The sequence below is a fragment of the Phacochoerus africanus genome, chromosome 10, assembly GCF_016906955.1.
Source record: "Phacochoerus africanus isolate WHEZ1 chromosome 10, ROS_Pafr_v1, whole genome shotgun sequence".
Lineage (NCBI taxonomy): Eukaryota > Metazoa > Chordata > Mammalia > Artiodactyla > Suidae > Phacochoerus > Phacochoerus africanus.
Window position 1 is genome coordinate 29,385,029 of NC_062553.1, and position 19,179 is coordinate 29,404,207.

At 45.5% G+C, this 19,179-nt stretch overlaps 1 protein-coding gene across 4 annotated transcripts in view; it reads left to right on the forward strand.

The window, feature by feature from the left end:
- Nucleotides 1–19,179, forward strand: part of TBC1D1 (TBC1 domain family member 1) — a 220,152-nt gene that overhangs the window by 65,921 nt on the left and 135,052 nt on the right. The window contains exon 1 of one of the 4 annotated variants that reach the window (XM_047798078.1): nt 11,990–12,464. The exons of the other annotated variants lie outside the window; for them this stretch is intronic. Within the exon in view, the coding sequence (XP_047654034.1) occupies nt 12,435–12,464 (30 nt within the window). The 5' untranslated portion in view covers nt 11,990–12,434. Of the gene's footprint in view, nt 1–11,989; nt 12,465–19,179 lie in introns of those variants that run through there. 4 annotated transcript variants of the gene reach the window in all.

Genomic DNA, 19,179 nt, shown 5'->3' on the forward strand with positions numbered 1-19,179 from the left:
TGTCTTTGGCTTGATTCTATGCCCTCCAGGCCCACTGGGGTACAGGTCCCACCTTCTGGACACACTGGGACAGAGGTCCTGCCCCTGCAGCTTTGTAGGGCAGGGGTCTGACCCCCAAAGGCTCCGGAAGGCCCAGCCCCTATGGCTTTGGAGATGTGAGGGTGAATGAGATGATATATGAAAACACTTGGCATGTAATAAGTGCTCAGTGGATGTTGTTCCTTCCTGACCCTCGATCTTGGAGAAGGGCTGCCTCAGACAGTGACCCCTGCCACTCTTGTCATCCTCTCCCCTGAGTTAAGAATCCAACTGTAGGTTGGAAAAGTTCCAAGTTGGCAACTTTATGGCATTTTGACCTTGAGATTGGTGAGCAGGTATGTTTCTGTTCTACCTTGACCCTGAGCTAAGGCTGCCAGGCACAAACCCATCACGGGCATTTAAATTAGCATGTATTCCATAGCATTCCCGAGAGAAGGTTGGAAGGAACCTGGGAGATCATGGGTCTATCTGACAAAATTTACAAGATAGAAACAGGTCCAGAGATGCAACACGAGCTGCCTGAGGTCACAGAGCCAGTCGTGGGCAGGCAGAAACTAGCCGTGCACACCTGGATGCCCCCGTCCATCCTCTAAGTGGAGCTGCCTCCATGGAGGGGGAGGCCCCAAGCGGCTGCGTGCAAACCAATCTAAACAATTGAGATGGATCCTGACCCTCATCTGATGGTTGAATTTATCTTCCTTCACCTCTCGCCAGAGCGTAACCTCTACCGTGTTTGAAAATCTCCAGGTGAGGGAGTTCCTGTCGTGGCGCAGTGGTTAACGAATCCGACTAGGAACCATGAGGTTGCGGGTTCAATCCCTGCCCTTGCTCAGTGGGCTGTGGTGTAGATCGCAGACGCGGCTCGGATCCCACGTTGCTGTGGCTCTGGCGTAGGCCGGCGGCTACAGCTCCTATTAGACCTCTAGCCTGGGAACCTCCATATGCCTCGGGAGCGGCCCAAGAAATAGCGAAAAGACAAATAAATAAATAAATAAAATCTCCAGGTGAGGAGAGCTGTGTTTCAGGCTTCCCCACTTAAAGACATTTGATTCCTGCACAAATGGAAAAGAGAAGCCATTTCTGTCTTCTTGCATCTTCTCAGCCCTTGCATGTCTTGTCAAAGCCATCATGAGTTATATACCTTCTCCAGCTCTGTATAAAGACCAGGATGCAGTTGATGGTTTATTTTGTAACCTGTGCATTCCTTTGCGAAGTGGTGAACCCAGAGAGACCTTGTCTTAAAGTTTTTAGAGGGACGTGCCCCTAAGAACACAGCACGAGGATCTTAGCATCCAGGCACACTCCTGATTAAGGTGCAAGTGTACCTGGCTTGGTGGACCTTTTGTAAGAGTTTCAAGCTATAGCGAGGACACAGATACAGATTGCATTGCGTGACTGGGCAGAGGTGCATGGTTTTGTACCAGGCACAGGTATCCAACACAGAAGAGTTATGCTTCCTCTTTCTGGGTGCTTGCTGTGCAGCTCTGATCCAAAATACTGAAGCACACACAAAATAGAACATTGATGGAGTTTCAGTGATGTCTAAAACCTGATGATTTTTCCAAGAGTTTTTTTAAGAGCGTTTTTAGGTTCCCAGCAAAATTGAGCAGGAAGCATTACTCATGTACCTCCTGCACCCGACTCCCACCCCCCAGGTACAGCCTCCCACATTATCAACACCTCCCGACATAGTGGTGCATTTGTTGGCGAACCTTCACACCACATCATTATCACCTGAAAACCATAGTTCACATGCTATTGGTTTGGACAAATGTACAAGGACATACATCCATCATTATGGTATCATTCAAAGTGTTTTCACTGCCCTAAAAATCCTCTCTGCTCTTTTTTTTTTTTTTTTTTTGCTTTTTAGGGCTGTACCTGCCACTTATGGAGGTTCCCAGGCTAGGGGTTGAATTGGAGCTATAGCTGCCAGCCTACACTACAGCCACATCAACACCAGATCCAAGCCGCGTCTGCAACCTACACCACAGCTCTCAGCTCTCTGAGTGAGGCCAGGGATTGAACCCGCAACCTCACGGTTCCTGGTCGGATTTGTTCCCAATGCGCCACAACGGCAACTCTGGTGCTCTGTCTTGTCATCCTTCCTCTCCCACCCATCACCCCTGGCAACCACTGATCTTTCTACTGTCTCCACACTTGTGCCTCTTCCAGAGTGCTGCCTGTAGTTGGAGTCATAGGGTATGCAGCCTTTTCATATTGGCTTCCTTCACTTAGTAATGTGCATTTAAGATTCCTCCATGTCTTTTCATGGCTTGGTTACTCATTTCCTTTCGGCACTGAGTAATACTGCATTGTCTGGTTATACCACTGTTGATTTATCCAGTCACCCACTAAAGGACATCTTGATTTCTTCCAGGTTTTGGTAATTATGAATAAAGCTTCTATAAATATCAGTGTGCAGGGTTTTGGGAGACATAAGTTTTCACCTAAGTTGGGTAAATGACAAGGAGTGTGGTTGTTGGACTGAAATATGACACATTTAAATAGATGAAAATGAACAAAAATTGTTTTAGAAGTGGGAAATTAACCAAAGGTAAACTAAACCACCTGTTTTTTGAAGGAAAAAGAAATTATGATTTGTTATGAAAGAAGGGGAAAAGGAAGTTTTGGTCTGATTTTTATTCACTAATAGATTTGACCAGGAAATAGAACTGATGTTTTTCAGTCTCATGTTTATGAAAAAATATAACTTTACTCCAGGGGAAAAAAGCTATTTTTTGGTGGAATTAGTGCTGTGAAAGTGGTGTTTTTCATGCTTCTATTAGAAATTATAATTAGGAGTTCCCATTGTGGCACAGTGGAAACGAATCTGACTAGGAACCATGAGGTTGTAGGTTCGATCCCTGGCCTCGCTCAGTGGGTTAAGGATCTAGCATTGCCGTGAGCAGTGGTGTAGCTCGCAGACACGGCTCGGATCTGGTGCTGCTGTGGCTGTGCGTAGGCCAGCAGCTGTAGCTCTGATTTGACCCCTACCTGGGAACCTCAGGTGCTGCAGGTTAGGCCCTAAAAACCAAAAGAAAAAAGAAAAAAAAATTATAATTAAAGTGTCTGAGTTTAAAGCTGAGCATCTATGTTTAGTTATGACACAGGGTGAGGCTATCAGAAATTTTTTAACTACAAATTTTCACTGTTTTCCTTTATGAATTCATTGCTTCTGGGTTTTTCCGTGAATTAGAAACATGTGTGTGCAATACTTTGGAAAGAAGATTATTTGCTTAAACTTTATAGGCTGAGCTAAATATAGAAAAACACTGTTGCTATTTTTGGGATGTCTTACCAGCCAAACAGTATACATAGTTACTGAACGTATTAAGCAAAACATTGAGAAGGGAAGAGAGATTTAATAGCGAAATATATTCATTTAGCTAATTTTGAAGTGTCACATTAAATGTATTGATTGGTATTTCTAATGAAGAGAGAAATTTATCATAGAGTAAATTTCTGTTGGAATAAGATTGCTGAATGCAGAGAGGAAAATGGCATCGTGAAACTTATTCTTGGGAGAATTTGTTACTGCCTGGTTCCCTCTACAGTTACAAGTTCAATGGCTCCCTTTTTACACTATAGAGTCTTCCAATTTCCAGCTGGGCTTCAGCCAGCTTTTAGTTTTGCAATGTAGTGAAGGTGGCTGGAACATTAAAAATATTCCTATTAAATATTTATTTGCTGTTATTCTGGCTAACAAACTGCAACTTGATGCAGAAAATCAAAGCATAAAATTAGAGGCCTTAATTTTTTTTTTATTTTCTTTTTTTTTTTTTTGGTCTTTTTGCCATTTCTAGGGCCGCACTCGCGGCATCTGGAGGTTCCCAGCCTAGGGGTCTAATCAGAGCTGTAGCCGCTGGCCTACGCCAGAGCCACAGCAACGCGGGATCTGAGCCACATCTGCAACCTACGCCACAGCTCACGGCAATGCCAGATCCTTAACCCACTGAGTAAGGCCAGGGGTTGAACCCGCAACTTCATGGTTCCTAGTTGGACTCGTTAACCACTGACCCACAAGAAGAACTCCAAAGGCCTTAATTTTTTAAAAAAATTTTTTATTGGAGTATAGTTGAGTTACACTGTTGTGTTAGTTTCAGGTGTGCAGCAAAGTGATCAGTTATACATATACATATATCCATTCCTTTTTAGATTCTTTTCCTATGTAGCTTATTACAGAGTGTTGAGTAGATTTCCCTGTGCTTTGTGGTAGGTCCTTGTAGATTACCTATTTTGTATGTAGTAGTGTGTATCTGTTAATCCCAGCGTCCTGATTTATCCCTCTCTGCAACATTTCCCCTTTGGTAACCATAAATTTTAGAGACCTTGATTTCAGTGTTGGCACGGATCTGTCAAAGTAGAGTGTTCTTCAGCTATTCCCCTGAACTTAGTGTCTATCTCCTAATGTCTTCACAAAACATCCTTCCACTCTTCCCTTGTACTTTTTTACATGTACTCACTAACGTAATGAGCATTCTTTGCTTTGAGGCTGGTCTTCAGATACTCAGTCTTGCCACCCAAAGACTCCGTTTTGAATTTGGCATCATTTTTATTAGTAGTATTTTCTTCATCTTTTGAGGGCTGCCCCTGTGGCATATGGAAGTTCCCAGGCTAGGGGTCCAATCAGAGCTGCAGCTGCTGCCCTACACCACAGCAACGTGGGATCCAAGCTGCGTCTGCGACCTACACCACAGCTCACGTCAACGCCGGATCCTTAACCCGCAGAGCGAGGCCAGGGATCGAACCCATGTCCTCATGGATGCTAGACGGGTTTGTTAACCGCTGAGCCATGACAGGAACTCTGGCATCATTTTTAATGTATGAGTACATGTGTGTGCTTGAGAAAAAGCAAGAGGCATAGATGGATGTGTGGGGAAGAGAAAAGCGAGATTAGCAGCCTGGTCGAGCAGGGTCCATTTCTTAGGGAGCAATATCTGAACCATCTGAATGTGTGAGAGGCTGGCAATGCCTGTGCACCCCGAGCCTCTGCCCAGAATGACAGGAACTTACCAGCCAAATCTTGGCTGATTCACGCCAAGGCTTAGACAGTGAAAGTAACACCAGGAGTGCAGTTGTACTGCTAGACCCCACAACCCATAAGAGGGAGGGAAAATATTGAGAGATGTTGGGGGGGGACCCGACCCAGAATTAGTCTTGGCTACACACAATCTCTTCTTTGCTCTCAACTGTTTGTCTATAAACCCCACCCTGAACTTGAGATCTCCAGCCCATCACCTTGGCTTGCTTGCTTTGTTTATAACATGTCATGCTGTATTAGTCAGGGCTTTCCAGAGAGACAGAACCAATGGGATATATTACAGATATAAATATGAGAGATTTATTATAGGAATTGGCTTATGTGTTTATGGAGGCTGAGAAGTCCCACAATCTGCCGGCTGAGAGCTGGAGAACCAGGAAAGCCAGTGGTGTAGTTCAGTACAAGTCTGAGGGCTTGGAGTTCCCGCTGTGGCAAGTGAGTTAAGAATCTGACTGCAGCAGCTAGGATTGCTGTGGAGAAGCAGGTTCCATCCCTGGGATGGGAACTTCCATATGCCAAGGAACAGCCATTTAAAGTCCTGGTCGGAGTCTAAAGGCTTGAGAATCAAGGGCGGTGATATCTGAGGACAGGAGACGATGGATGTCTCAGCTCAAGGAGAGAGGGAGGGAGAGAGAGAGAGAGAGAAAGAGAGAGAGAGAGAGAATTCTCCCTTCCTCTACCTTTGGTTCTATTCCGGACCTCAATGTCTTGGATAATGTCCACCCAGCTTTGGGGAGGGTGATCTTCTTTTGATCTTTACTTACGCTACCCGTTCAAATGCTCATCTCTTTCAGAGACACCCTGGGTCACACCCAGAAATAATGCTGACCAGCTATCTGGGCGTATCTCAGCAACACATTAAAATTGACCATCACACATACCCATCAGTAACCACCACCAACTGTTGCTACAGCTGAAGTTTATTCTCCTCTCCTTCTCCTACCTCTTCCCCTTCCTCACCTACTCAGGATTGTGTAAGAATTCGAGCTGAGTGCTTATATGCATCCCATTTAATCCTGAAACTAACCCTTTGAAGTGTGGGTTCCATTATTATACAGGCTCAGGGACTTTATCTAAGGCCCTTAAACCATCACCACATAGAGGGATTTTTAAAACTGAGATATAATTCACAGGCCATGAAATCTGGGATCTTAATGTTATTCACAAAGTTGTGTACTGATCACCTCTATCTAACTCCAAAATATTTTCAACACTTCAAAAAGAAACCCTATACTCATTAGTAGACACTCCCCATTTTTCCCTTCCCCCAAACCCTAGAAATCACAGCAGATCTACTCTGTCTCTTTGGATTTATCTATCTTGGTTATTTCTTATAAGTGGAATCATACAATATATAGTCTTTTGTGTCTGGCTTCTTTCACTTAGTTGTAATGTTTTCAAGATCTGTTTATGTTGTAGCCTGCATTGACACTTTATCACTTTTTATGACCAAATAAAATTCTGTTGTACACTACCCCTTCGTCAGCTGATAGATATTTGGGTTATTTAGCCATTAAGAATAATGCTACTGTGAACATTCATGAACAAGTTTTTTTCATGGACATAATGTTTTCAATTCATTGGGATTTTTTTTATGACTTTTCGGAATTTGATAGTACCCTCAGCTAATATATTTTCTGGAAACAAACTTTTATGCTGGTGCAGGGTGCCTGTGCACCTGCAAACTACCATTTACTAAAATGTTCTCTCTGCAGTGTGAGCTCCTATTTCTCTCCCATCTGCCCTAGTAAGGCTTGACTGCCAGAAATGAGCACCACACCTTCAGTCCTGCTAGCTGGTCCTGCTTCCCAGAAAGCCAGTTCCCTCATCACCATCTTAAAAGTCCTGATGTCTTCCAGCCTGGATGCTGATTCTTCCTTTGCAGCCTTGAGAGGAAGCCTTGGAGGTTTTCACTCTTCCTGCTGCCCCTTCAGGGCAGGCTTCAAGTTTGGTCACCTCTGCTCTTCCTTGCTAGGACAGGTGTTGCTTTACACAAAAGCTGCTAATGAATAAGAATATTTGCAAACCGAATAAATGCTTCATCAGTTGCTGGGATATCATGATTTACAAGAAGAAATACATATATTTGGTCTTTGTCCCCCTTTCTGTTGCAGAGCTCCTTAAACCCTTGGAATTTCCTGTAAGGAAAGCGATAAAGGTGTCTTTTATTATGGTAATGAGGTGACTTTTGGAAAGCTGCTTGGTCACTTTAAGAGGGAGGTTGGTTGCTAAGGGAACCAACCTAGAGATTAGAAGGTTGAAACTTTCAGTCCCACCCCCTGAACTCTGGGGAAGGGAAAGGGGCTGGAGATTGAGTTCAGTTGCCAAAGGCCAATGATGTAATCGATCATGCCTATGTAATGATGCCTCCATAAAACCCAAAAGGATGGGGTTGGAAGAGCTTCTTGGTTGGTAAACAGATGCAGATTTGAAAAGAATGGTGTGCCCAGAAAGAGCATGGAAGCCCTGCCCCCTTTCCCCATACCTTGCCCTCTGCATCTCTTTCATTTGGCTCTTCCTGGGTTATATCCTTTTATAATAAACTGGTAATCTAGTAAGTAAACTATTTCCCTGAGTTCTGTGAGCCATTCTAGCAAATTAATTGAACCCAAGGATGGGGTTGGTGGAACCTCCAATCTATAGCTAGTTGGTCAGAAGCACGGGTGGCAAGTGGCACTTGCGATTGGCGTCTGAAGTTGGGGGTAGGGGGGCAGTCTTGTAGGACTGAGCCCTTAACCTGTGGATCTGACACTATCTCAGGTAGATAGTATCAGAATTGAGGTGAATTATAGGACACTCAGTTGGTGTCCTAGAAGATTATGGTGATGTGGGAATAAAAAGAAACAAAACACATTGCAGCTGGTGTCAGAATCATAGCTGCCAAGTACCAAGTGGTTTGGATTCACTTGAAATCAAGTTGAGTTTCCTTGTCGCTGGGATTACAATGGCTCTATTTTTAACTGGGTCTTGTGGTGCGAGGAACAGGGTACAGAGTGAAGTCATGCCTTAACGTGCTTCCCACCTCCCCACCCCCCACGTTTGAGTTGGTGGAGCGAAGCCTCTTGGCATCTCCCCCTGAACGCTCAGGTCTTGCTGTCCTGGCCCCTTGCTCCTCCGCAAAGGACGAACCTGGGGAAAGAGTAGGGCAGGAGCGTCAGGTTTATTGGTGTTATGGTCAGGTTTGGTAGATGAGCAGCTCTTCCAGTTCCTGGGTCCCCCGACCCCCGGCCCCCTTTAGTCGTCCCTTAATGTCTCAGGAAACCTGAGATGGTGAGACATTAAAGTTTCCTTTTACAGTTACTTAGATGGTAGTCTCAGATTTTCTGTAGCTCCTTCTTGTGTTGATCTCTGCAGGCCTATTTGGATAGCCTGTTGCTCTACCCAGAGCAACCATATCTTTTTTTAAAATAAGGGATTGAGAACTATAGGAGTGGTTCTCAATCCTGGCTAATAACCAGAATCCCCCTCTCCCTCTCTCATACACACACACACACACACACACTCACACTGCTCCAAGGTTTAAGTAAATCCAGAGGTCGACGCCAATGATGACTCTCCTCCTGAATTCAGCCGGCTCACGCATTTGTCTTGGTGGAGTGGAGTGATTTAATAATTGAGCACACATTCTCTGAGATGCCACAGTTCATTCTTTATGGTGTCACACTTGGCCCTCTTCACATGTGTATATGACTTGCCTGCCCTTTGAGGATTCAACCCTGCCACAGAGCAGCCAAATCATCCTCCTTCCTCTGTTACCCACCTGCCTTGGCATCACAGGTAGCTCCAATAGAGAGTCAGGGCTGGGAGCATCAGCAGCTTGGAGCAGTGATTGTTCAGTCTGTAAGCCTTCTCAATTCTGGCTGAAAGAGAATCACTGGGGAGCTATTAAAAATTACTGATGCCCCTCTCTTTACGTATATTCCTTTCCTGAGGGAATATACAATTTCTCGGAACATACACTTTTCAGATGGGAGGAAATGCAGTATTTTAAGAAAAATTATTTTGAATATGAGATCTGTTAGATTGTCTGATGTTAACAGTTTCCCTTTAATGAACTTCCAGAGTATAACAGAGTTTCTGTTAACAAGCTACATGCTGGCTGGGAATTAAGAACTTTCATGTATATTTCTTAGTGTATTGGGTATTAGAGCCTGGCACGTTACTGTCAAGTCCACACATTGGAAAGGTCCTTACCTTCTCCAGAAACGAGTGATTCTGCCCAGTCCTGGATCAGAACTGGAGCAGACAGAGACCTTTCTGAGTCTAAAAGGCATGTAAGGCTTAGGCAAGTTCAAACCAGGATCTGCAGGAGACTCCACCCTGATGTGTATATACATGGAAAATTGGATCCAGCTTTAAACAATGAAGGCTGAATGTGCCTATTTCCTGCCTGCACTCTTTTCTTTGTAACTATTATATTCAGGATTTGGTCTGACTTAATTTTTTTTTTTGCAAGAAGTGCAATTTTCATTCTAAATTTAAAGTAATTCCTCTTTTTGCCTCCCTACCTCCTGCCGAAGAAGCAAAAAATTATCTCAGTCAGTTGGAGATAATTCAGGTTTCTTTAGTCCCTTTTGGGTTCCGCTCATCCTTTCCCCAGAGTTGCTTCTCTGTCCTGGGCACTGCTGTAGAGCTCAGGCTGCGGATTGGAGCGATGGTGTATGATGACAGTGGTCATCTATCCAGCTTGTCCTGCCTGGTCCTCAGCTGTCCATCCACTCTCATCAAAATGATGTCGCTTCCCCATAACTCTCTAGGTCTCTTGTTTTCTGAGCTAGTTCTTACTGTCATAAGGATGAAAGGCAGTTTTAGCTGTTCTTTCAAGGGGCTGTTACTATTTTAAGGACAGTGTCAACGAATCTCATGCACTAAGTGCATTTCAAACTTTAGATGCATCCCAGCCACGCAGAGTCATGGTAAAATGAAAGATCTGACTCTGGAAGACTGGATTCGGGCAGGGCTTGAGAGTCCGAATTTCTACCAAATTGCCAGGTGATGCTGAGGCAGCTGGTCCATGGACCGAATGTTGAGTAGAAAGGCTATAAGGGCCACCAAGGCACTCACTTTCCCAGAGTTCTCAATCTCTATCTCTTCCACTTGCTTGGGGAAGTGATGGGGCAACAGGGAAAGATTTGGTTAAATGTCTGCAAAGAAGGAAAGAATAGCACTTCCCTAAGATGCTCTGAAGGCCCTTTTCAATTACCCAGGTAGATTCTATTAGAATATCACTCTTGACTTTCACCATGCCTTTATCCTTTATCTTGTGCCCATGCATCCTACCTGGGAGGAGGGAAAAAAAAGACACCTCTCCCTTCCCCGTGGTCCTCTCTTGGTATTTATGCCCCTTCCCTTGAGTATAGACCAGACTTATTTCCTGGATATTAACAAATGGAATGTGGCAGAAGTCTTGAGAGGTCACTTCTGAGATTAGTTTAGAGAACAGCTGACTTCCTTCTTGGACAGGAGCTCTTTCTTGGATCACTTATGCTGGGGGATCCCAGCTGCCATTTTTTGTTTTTGTTTTTTGTTTTTTAGGGCCACACCTGCGGCACATGGAGGTTCCCAGGCTAGGGGTCCAATTGGAGCTACAGCTACTGGCCTACACCACAGCCACAGCCACACCAGATCCAAGCGACGTCTGCAACCTACACCACAGCTCACGGCAACACCGGATCCTTAACCTACTGAGCAAGGCAAGGGATCAAACCCACATGCTTATGGATCCTAGTCGGGTTCATTAACACTGAGCCACGACCTAAACTCCTCAGCTGCCATTTTGTGAGCAGCCCTATAGGGAGAAACACATGCTGCAGCAAGAGGCTGGGATCCCAAGGCCAACAGCTTGCAAGGGACTGAATCCTGGAAACAACTACGTGTGTGAGCTTGAAAGTGGATCCTTGTGTCTCAGCCAAGTCTTGAGATAACAGCAGCCCCTGACTAATAGCCCTTGAATCAGAGGCACCCGGCTAAGATGCTCCTGAATTTTTGACCCACAGGAGCTGTTAGCAACTTTTTTTTTTTTTGCCTTTTCTAGGGCCACTCCCGCTGCATATGTAGGTTCCCAGGCTAGCGGTCTAGTCTGAGCTGTAGCTGCTGACAGCAGTGGGGGATCTGAGCCACGTCTGTGCCCTACACTACAGCTCACGGCAATGCTGGATCCTTAACCCACTGAGCGAGGCCAGGGATCGAACCTGCAACCTCATGGTTCCTAGTTGGATTTGTTAACCACTGTGCCAAGAAGGGAACTAACGTATTAGCCACTTCTTAGTTTGGCAGCAACTTGTTACATAGCAGTAGATAACAAATATACCCATCTAACTCAGATGCCAGGCAATTGGAGAACATCATTAAATGTCTACTGGCCTGTCATGAAGATAAGGTACAATTAACATGACAAAAGGAAAGAAGCAAAATTCTAGGGCTAGGGTGGCGAGGAACTAAGTGGCTCAACATGACACATACATTTACACACTGGCTATTAATGTGATCTTTGGCCTTTTCTTTTTTTTTTTTTCCAATGTGCAACTCTTGGGCGTCAGAGTTGGAAACTCAGCTTAACCTTTGTAGCTATAAACTGACTACACTGCTTATCATCTTGCCTTGGGAGAGAGGAAAACTGATGAAACCAACATTTCTCACGTTGCTGAAACCTCCCGACTGGCAGGAACTGAAGCCCCGCTTTCTAGTCTCAACAGCTGAATTTTCTTTCTCTAAGCAAACCACCTTTGATTATATAAAGGTATTAGGAGCTGGGGAAACACTAGCCCTTTTGTTACCAGCAATCTGGAGCGTTTAGGAAGAAACGCTATGGGGGTGGGGGTAGTAACCCCTGGAAAGTTGGGCGGGCTTTGTGTTCGCTCCAACTCTGGGGCTTTCATCAAACCTCATTGAGAGGAATTACTAGTTTTCTGAAAGTTGGGCGAAAGGGACCCCGCTGGCCCAGAAAGCAGCGTCGCTAGCCCTCAGAGTTTACGACCCCTCCCCCCCGCGGCCCGGGACATCCCGGAGGAGGGCGACCCCCGCGGGTCCCCACTTCCCGCCGCGAGCCGAGCGTGGGGGTGGGCGGGACGGGGGCGTGGCCGGCCGTGCTCCCTCCCCTCCCTTCGGCTCCCCCTCCCCGCCCCCGCTCTCCCCACCCACTTCCCTTTCTCGGCCCGGCAGCCCTGCGGGCGCGACCTCTCCGAGTGGTGACGAGCGGGGAGGAGCCCGTCGCCTCCGCCACCGCCGCCGCGGGGGGAGCCATGCCCCGGCCTCGCCGCGCCGTGAGCCCGCCCCCGGCTGCCCGCCGCCCCTCGGGCCGGCGGCGGGAGTGAGCGGGAGCGGCGGGCCACGAGCCGCCGCCCGGCCCGCGATGTCACCATTGTTCAGCTGGGTGGCCAAGGTAGGCGGCGTCGGGGCCGCGTCGGGCCGGCGCCCGTTACGGTAGCTGGCGGCCCGGGAGCTTTGGTTACCGTCGGACCGTGGGGGTCCAGAGCCGCGGGCGCCCGCGCCGGGGGTGGGAATCTGACCGCGGCGGGGCCGCCGGACTGCCCGGGGATCGCGGCCGGAGAGCGGCCAGAGCGGCCCCGGCCGTTCACCAGGTGGTTCTCATTCATTAGCCTTTCTTCCCCGCGGGGCGAACGGGCCGGCGGCGTAACGCCCATTTCACAGGTGGGCAGAGTGAGGCCCCTGCAACCCCCCGCGCGCCGTGGGTTCCCCGCGGGCTGTTTCCCGGAGGCGGGACCTAGCGTGTCGGCGTCCTGGATACGGGTTTGTGCCCGGTTGTCTGGGACAGTGCACTGGGGATGCCGAGAGGCGGAACTGGGTGCGCTTAGAGTGTATCTGTCTTTTGTTTTTAACTCCCCGGTTTCCAAGGGCAGGTTTGGGAATGTGAATTTTAAATGTAAATTCTTTACTTTTTATTTCCTTAAAGTTTTATTTTCCCCAGAACCTTGGCGCCTTCAGAATCACTAAGCGTTACAAGTCCGGGTCACTTGCGCTCTTGCAAAAACGAGGGGATTGGACTGGATTTCTGAGTTCCCACCCGTTTGAGAAGGCAGTGATAGAGTAATACCCTCCTGCAGTACCAGGTGTTTGTGTGTTTTGAATGACGAAGCCTCTACAGGCCGGAGGGGTTAATAGGGTGCCTTTCTAGCGGGGGCTCCTCTTCTAGCTGCTTCGCAAGGGCTCGGTATTGGGGCATGGCAGTTTGGTTGAGCAATTAGTTCATGTTGAGAGAACCCGTTAGCCCTTCTGTGATCCTTTACAAATAATACGTGATGCTATCTCTAGTTATGCTGCAGTGCCTTTTTAGAGTGTTAAAGTACATTTTTATAAATACCTATTTATGAGTCAGTTAAAGCTTTGCTTATCTTTTAAGTGCTAATAAAATGGAGACACAGAAACCAGATAACATGAGTTATTAGACAGGCACTGTATCCTATTCTCTCTTCCCATCTTCACCAGAATCTTCACTTCCTGAAACATAGCTAGTAGTAAAGTGAGTTTCAAACAAGTTTTGTTCTAAAGAAAAATTAATAATGCCCAGATTTTCTGGCTTGAAGTGATAACTAATTGTTTTTAATAAAGAATGTTAAAATTTAAAAATGTTATGTAGTTTGAAAAGCGAGTCGGGGTATGTGGTCTGTTTGTATTTTACTTACTCATTCTAGGTTGAGGATTTGAGTTTACTTTTATATTGTTATACAGTTATACTGTAAGGTCAAAGGGAGAAAAAATAGATTCATTATGTTGTTTTACTCTGAAATCAAGAAGTAAATCTAAAAGTTACTGCTAGTGCTGTTTTATTTACTTTTCCAAAACATATTTAATAAGATGCTTTTCACTATAGGAGTGAGGTGAAATTTGTTTACATTGGCCTACAGAGGTGACAGACAGTGAAAACAACAGACCCAAGTCTTATTTCAAAATAGAAAATATCAAGGACTCTTCCAAGGATTGTCAGCTTTTTCCATCTGTCAGTACTTTTGTAAATCTCATGTCAGTGAACATTATGTTGATAACTTGATCTAGATTCTGAATCATCTTATTTCAAAACTGTTTAAGCTGCAGAACAACCAAAAACTATGAAATGCGTTTGAAGCAAAATTATCAGTCTTTGGTGTAATTTTTAAAAATGTGGTTTTTTTAGGAGTTCCTGTCGTGGCACAGTGGTTAACGAATCCGAGTAGGAACCATGGGGTTGCAGGTTTAATCCCTGGCCTTGCTCAGTGGGTTAAGGATCCTGCGTTGCTGTGGCTCTGGCGTAGGCCGGTGGCTACAGCTCCTATTGGACCCCTAGCCTGGGAACCTCCACATGCCTCAGGAGCGGCCCAAGAAATGGCAAAAAGACAAAAAAAAAGTAGTTTTTTAAAATACCTCATTTCTTCTAGGTATTGTGCTATTGTAAATTACATCCTGTAATTGATTTTTGTAGACAATGTTATTCTGTGAGAGCTTTTAAAATATGAAGTTGCTCTTTGAAAATTCATTTCTTGGGGTTATAGATTATGAGTGGCTTGCTATGGAACCTCTTTGGTGTTCACTTAAAAGACAAGTCATTAGCACACTTTGCATTATACACTAGGAAATGTTTTAAAAGTAGAAACAAGAGGCACAGATGATACAATGTGGATACTTCCAAAATGCATTTATATTATAGAATGACTCTTCAAGAACACATGGATGCATATGAGCACATAGGTCATACAGATACTTGCACATCTAAGTCCTGCTTTGACCTGCAGCCCAACACCTCTTAAGAAGGGGAGTGTGTGTCACTTGGTGTAGGTGGTTACCTGAACATGAATTTGTTTTTCTTGGGTGATGCATTGATGGTGTTTATATTGAATATATAGAGTAAGTAACTTCAAGGTGTGAGAAAAAAGCCAAAACAGGGAAGAATTTTATTTCAAAGAGATTATCTGTTGAAAGAAAAATTAAAATACACTTTTTAAAGTTAGGCATGCCCTGCAACATTGAGGCAGGTGTATATTATATTGAAAATGGGTCCAGGTTTTATAGAGCTGTGGTTTCTTTTTTTTTTTGTTGTTGTTGTTGTCTTTTTGCCATTTCTAGGGCCACTGCTGCGGCATATGGAGGTTCCCAGGCTAGGGGTCTAATCAGAGCTGTAGCCACCGGCCTACACCAGAGCCATAGCAACTCAGGATCCAAGCCGCGTCTGTGACCCACACCACAGCTCACGGCAACGCAGGATCTTTTAACCCACTGAGCAAGGCCAGGGATCGAACCCGCAACCTCATGTTTCCTAGTGGGATTTGCCAACCATGGAGCCACGGTGGGAACTCCCTGAGCTGTGGTTTCTTGATCAGTCATCACTGGGGACACTGGAGCTTTTAACCTAGATTACAGTGTGTAAATAAAAACAAATTTCTCAAGCTTTGTGATTTTTTTATGCTAAACCTGCAGATGTTCCCAACAGCCTGGCAGTTTTGAGTATTTCTGTTGATTGTTTCTGTGCCTCCATATACTTGTTGGTGAAGGCTAACAGCAACAGAACTGCCAGGTAACTTTCTCAATTTACTGAGATCTGCACCTGCCTGAAAATGTTGGCTAAGATTATTGCTAATGTCTCTAATTGGTGGATATTAAATATATGTGTCAGTTTATCAGATGAAATGGAAAATCAGACTTAAATGTAGCTATATTTGCTGTGTCCTTAGAGCCAAGTGCAGTTTCATATAGCTCATGCCTTGTGCCAAGCTGTTTTCCTGTGCGTTATTATGTATGTGTTTAGTGAGTATTTTGTAGGTGCCTTCTGTGTACCAGGTACTGTTCATGCCCTGGAGGACTTCATTTTGCACAAAAGGTTTATCTGTTAAAAAGCGTGTAGTCTAAAGCATTGTAAGGCAAATATTTAAAAATTCATTAGGGGAGGAATCCTTTTGTAAACTTGTACTCCAACAGTAATTAATATTTTATGTAAAATCAGGTTTTTCCTTTTTTGGCCTAGCTTAAACCATGGGTTTATAGCATTATTCGCACAGCAGGTTATTTAACAGATGTGTGCAACACAGACGTAGTTGCTGAGCGCCTCCTGTGGTCCAGATACTATTTGAGGAGCTGAGTGGTGAACAGGGAGACCAGGTCCTTGTTTTCATGGAGCTCAAATTCTTGGCAGGAGAGACAGTAAAGGAAGCAAACAGGGAGTTTGTTCCCATAGTGGCTCAGTGGTAACGAACCTGACTGGTAACCCTGAGGTTGCGGGTTCAATCCCTGGCCTCTCTCAGTGGGTTAAGGATCCGGTGTTGCTGTGGCTGTGGTGTAGGCCGGCAGCTGTGGCTCTGATTCGACCCTTAGCCTGGGAAATTCCATATGCTGCAAGTGCGGCCCTAAAAAGACCAAAAAAAAAAAAAAAAGAAGGAAAGGGTGCAAACAGATAAACAAAACAAGGTAATTGCAGATGGTGGTGAGTGTGAGGAAGGGAGGTTAGTGAGGCGGTTGGTAGGGAGTGACTGGGGGCTTGGCTGGCAAGGAGGTGGCATTTCACTTGAGTGGTAAGAGGATGTCCTGGAAAGAGGGAATAGCAAGGAACAAGGCCTGGCAGGGGGCCTGTGGAGCAGTGGGAAGAAGGCAGGCGAAGCAGTGAGCTGGGCCCCAAGTTGGGGAGGGGTGTCTGGGCCAGGCTAGGGCCACCGAGGGCATCAGGTGGGCTTTGCTTGTGGTGCTGTGGGTGTGAGACCGAGGAGGCAGAGGGGACCCCTTAGGAGGCCGCTGTGGTTCAGGCAGGAGGTAGCAGTGCTGCCTGTTCTTTATATGCTGAAGTGATTGAGATGGTGTCTGAGATTGCTGCAAATGCCCGAGTCACGGATTGCTTCTTCTGTGTTGAATACAAGCACAGTTTGTTCTTTGCTCAGCTGCTTCTAACCACAGCTTTCAGGCACAGTTGCGTCCTGGCGTTGGGCTTATTTACTTTCCTCTGAGGTTTCCTGCAGACTGGATCAACCCACCTTGGGTGCCTCTGACCAGTTGGCCTCGCTCTCCTGTTTGCTAGCGCACAGCAGCCTTCCTGTAAAGTGTGACTTTGACTATAGCTAGTATGTAGGCGGTAGTTCTGCCGTCTTGCTTGGAGTCAGTCTGATGTTGGTTTGTCGCTGGGGTGGCATCCTCACTTGAGATGGAAAATTTTAATGTATTAACTTTTTTTTTTTGCCTGTAGACTTACTATGGTTCTTTTTTTTTTTTTTTTTTTTTTCAATAGTCACACTCGTGGCACGTAGCTGTTCCTGGGCCAGAGATTGAATCTGCATCCTTTAACCCAAGCCCTCCGGGGTTGGAATTAAACCTGCGCCTCTGCAGTGACCCAAGCTGCTGCAGTTGGTTTCTTAACCCACTGTGCCACAATGGGAATTTTGATTTCTATTACTTTTAATTAGTGCATGTTTGAGTTTAATGAAGAGGAAAGAACTTGTCATAGATAAACCACTCGTTGAATTTAAAAAAATGTGCTAAGCCAAGCTGGTGTAGCCCTGACCAGGACTTCAGCAGCGCTCCTGTGGGGCATTTTTGTCCAGTAGTGGCAGCAGCCTGTCTCTGGGCTTCAGGAGCTCTAGCTGCTCAGAGTGACAATAATTTGGGCACAGGTTGATTTTATTAATTGAGAAGGGACAAGAGCAGGGGTAGAAACCCCACCTAATCCACAAAGGGACACTGAGCCTAGAGCCGATCTCATAATGAGAAAAAAGCAAATTATAGTTTGTTCCCCTAAACAAATAACCTAATCCGATTTTAGCCTCAATGTGCCTCTGCTCTGCTCTTCCATTTTTGACCAAAACCTCATCTTCACCCCTTCCCTGAAGCATCTCTGACCACTCATTCATTCATTCTTTGCATGAAGATACTAAAGTGAGCAGAAAATAACCACGAGGAATTTCTCCTGCCCTGAAGGAACTCCTCTGGCCGGGGAGGGTGGACATCAACCATCTGGCCTGTGCCACGGGAGAGCAGGGAGGGGCTCCAGCCCCCTCCTGTGGTTGGCTGGGGAGGGGCAGGGTGTGCCAGGCTGTTGGCATGGCACATGCAGAGGCCTGCAGGCCTTTTGGAACAACCTCAGTGACTGGCTGTTGGTCAGGCTGTCAGGAAACCCTCAGTAGCGGGTAGCAGAGGGTGAGCTGGATAGATGAGCAGGGGCCAGGATGTGTGCAGCACACAGGCCCCTTCAGAGGAGCTGACATTTTTTCTTGGGGCAGTGGAGACCCCTTAGAGTCTAAAGCTGATCTCTTCCCAAGCTCTTGTAGCTTCATGGTCCATTCTGTGTATCTTGTGGTGCAGTTATTTTGAGTATTTTGTCTCAGCCTGTAAACTCCATGAGAAGAGGTGGTATCATTTATACCAGTACATACAAGTCACTTGGGCATCTTTTTTTTTATTTGTTTTTTCTTGTTTTTTGTTTTTATTTATTTTTAAATTACTCTATGAGTTTTATTACATTTTTGGGCATCTTTTAAAGATATAGTTCTGCTTTAGGAGGCCTGGGATGGAAGGCAAGATTCTGCATTTCCAACAAGCTCCCAGGTTGCTGATGCTGCCGGTCTGGGGACTACATTTTGAGTAGCAAGGTTCTCGGTTTAGATATTTTCTGTTATACCTCCTTTTAGACGTAGGAGTTGCACATATTTTTTGGAACAAATGCCATGATTTCAGAATAGTCACTTGTATCTGGGAGGATAATAGTGGAAATAGTGTCCTATGAAATAAAACTTAAAAAAAAATCAACTTTAATAAAATTGGGTGTCTGGAGGGAGAATAGAAGTGAAAGGAAAAATTTGCATTGTATATTCTTGGACCTTTTGACAAATTTGAACATTTTTACATGTTAACTATTCAGTTTATCAGATTTAAAAAATACTTTGATGGCGTTTCCTCTTTTTCAGTGCATTTCACTTTGCCCCAGATACCATTAGGATATTATAATAGATTTGCCATCAATTTATTATTGAAAAACAGACTCAAATTACCCCCTCCTTTCATTTTCCTGTTTTATTTTTTATGGCCGCACCCGCGGTATATGGGAATTTCCAGGCCAGGGATTAAATCTGAGCTGCAGCTGCGGCAATGCCGGATCCTTTAACCCACTGCATCAGGGTGGGGTTGAACCC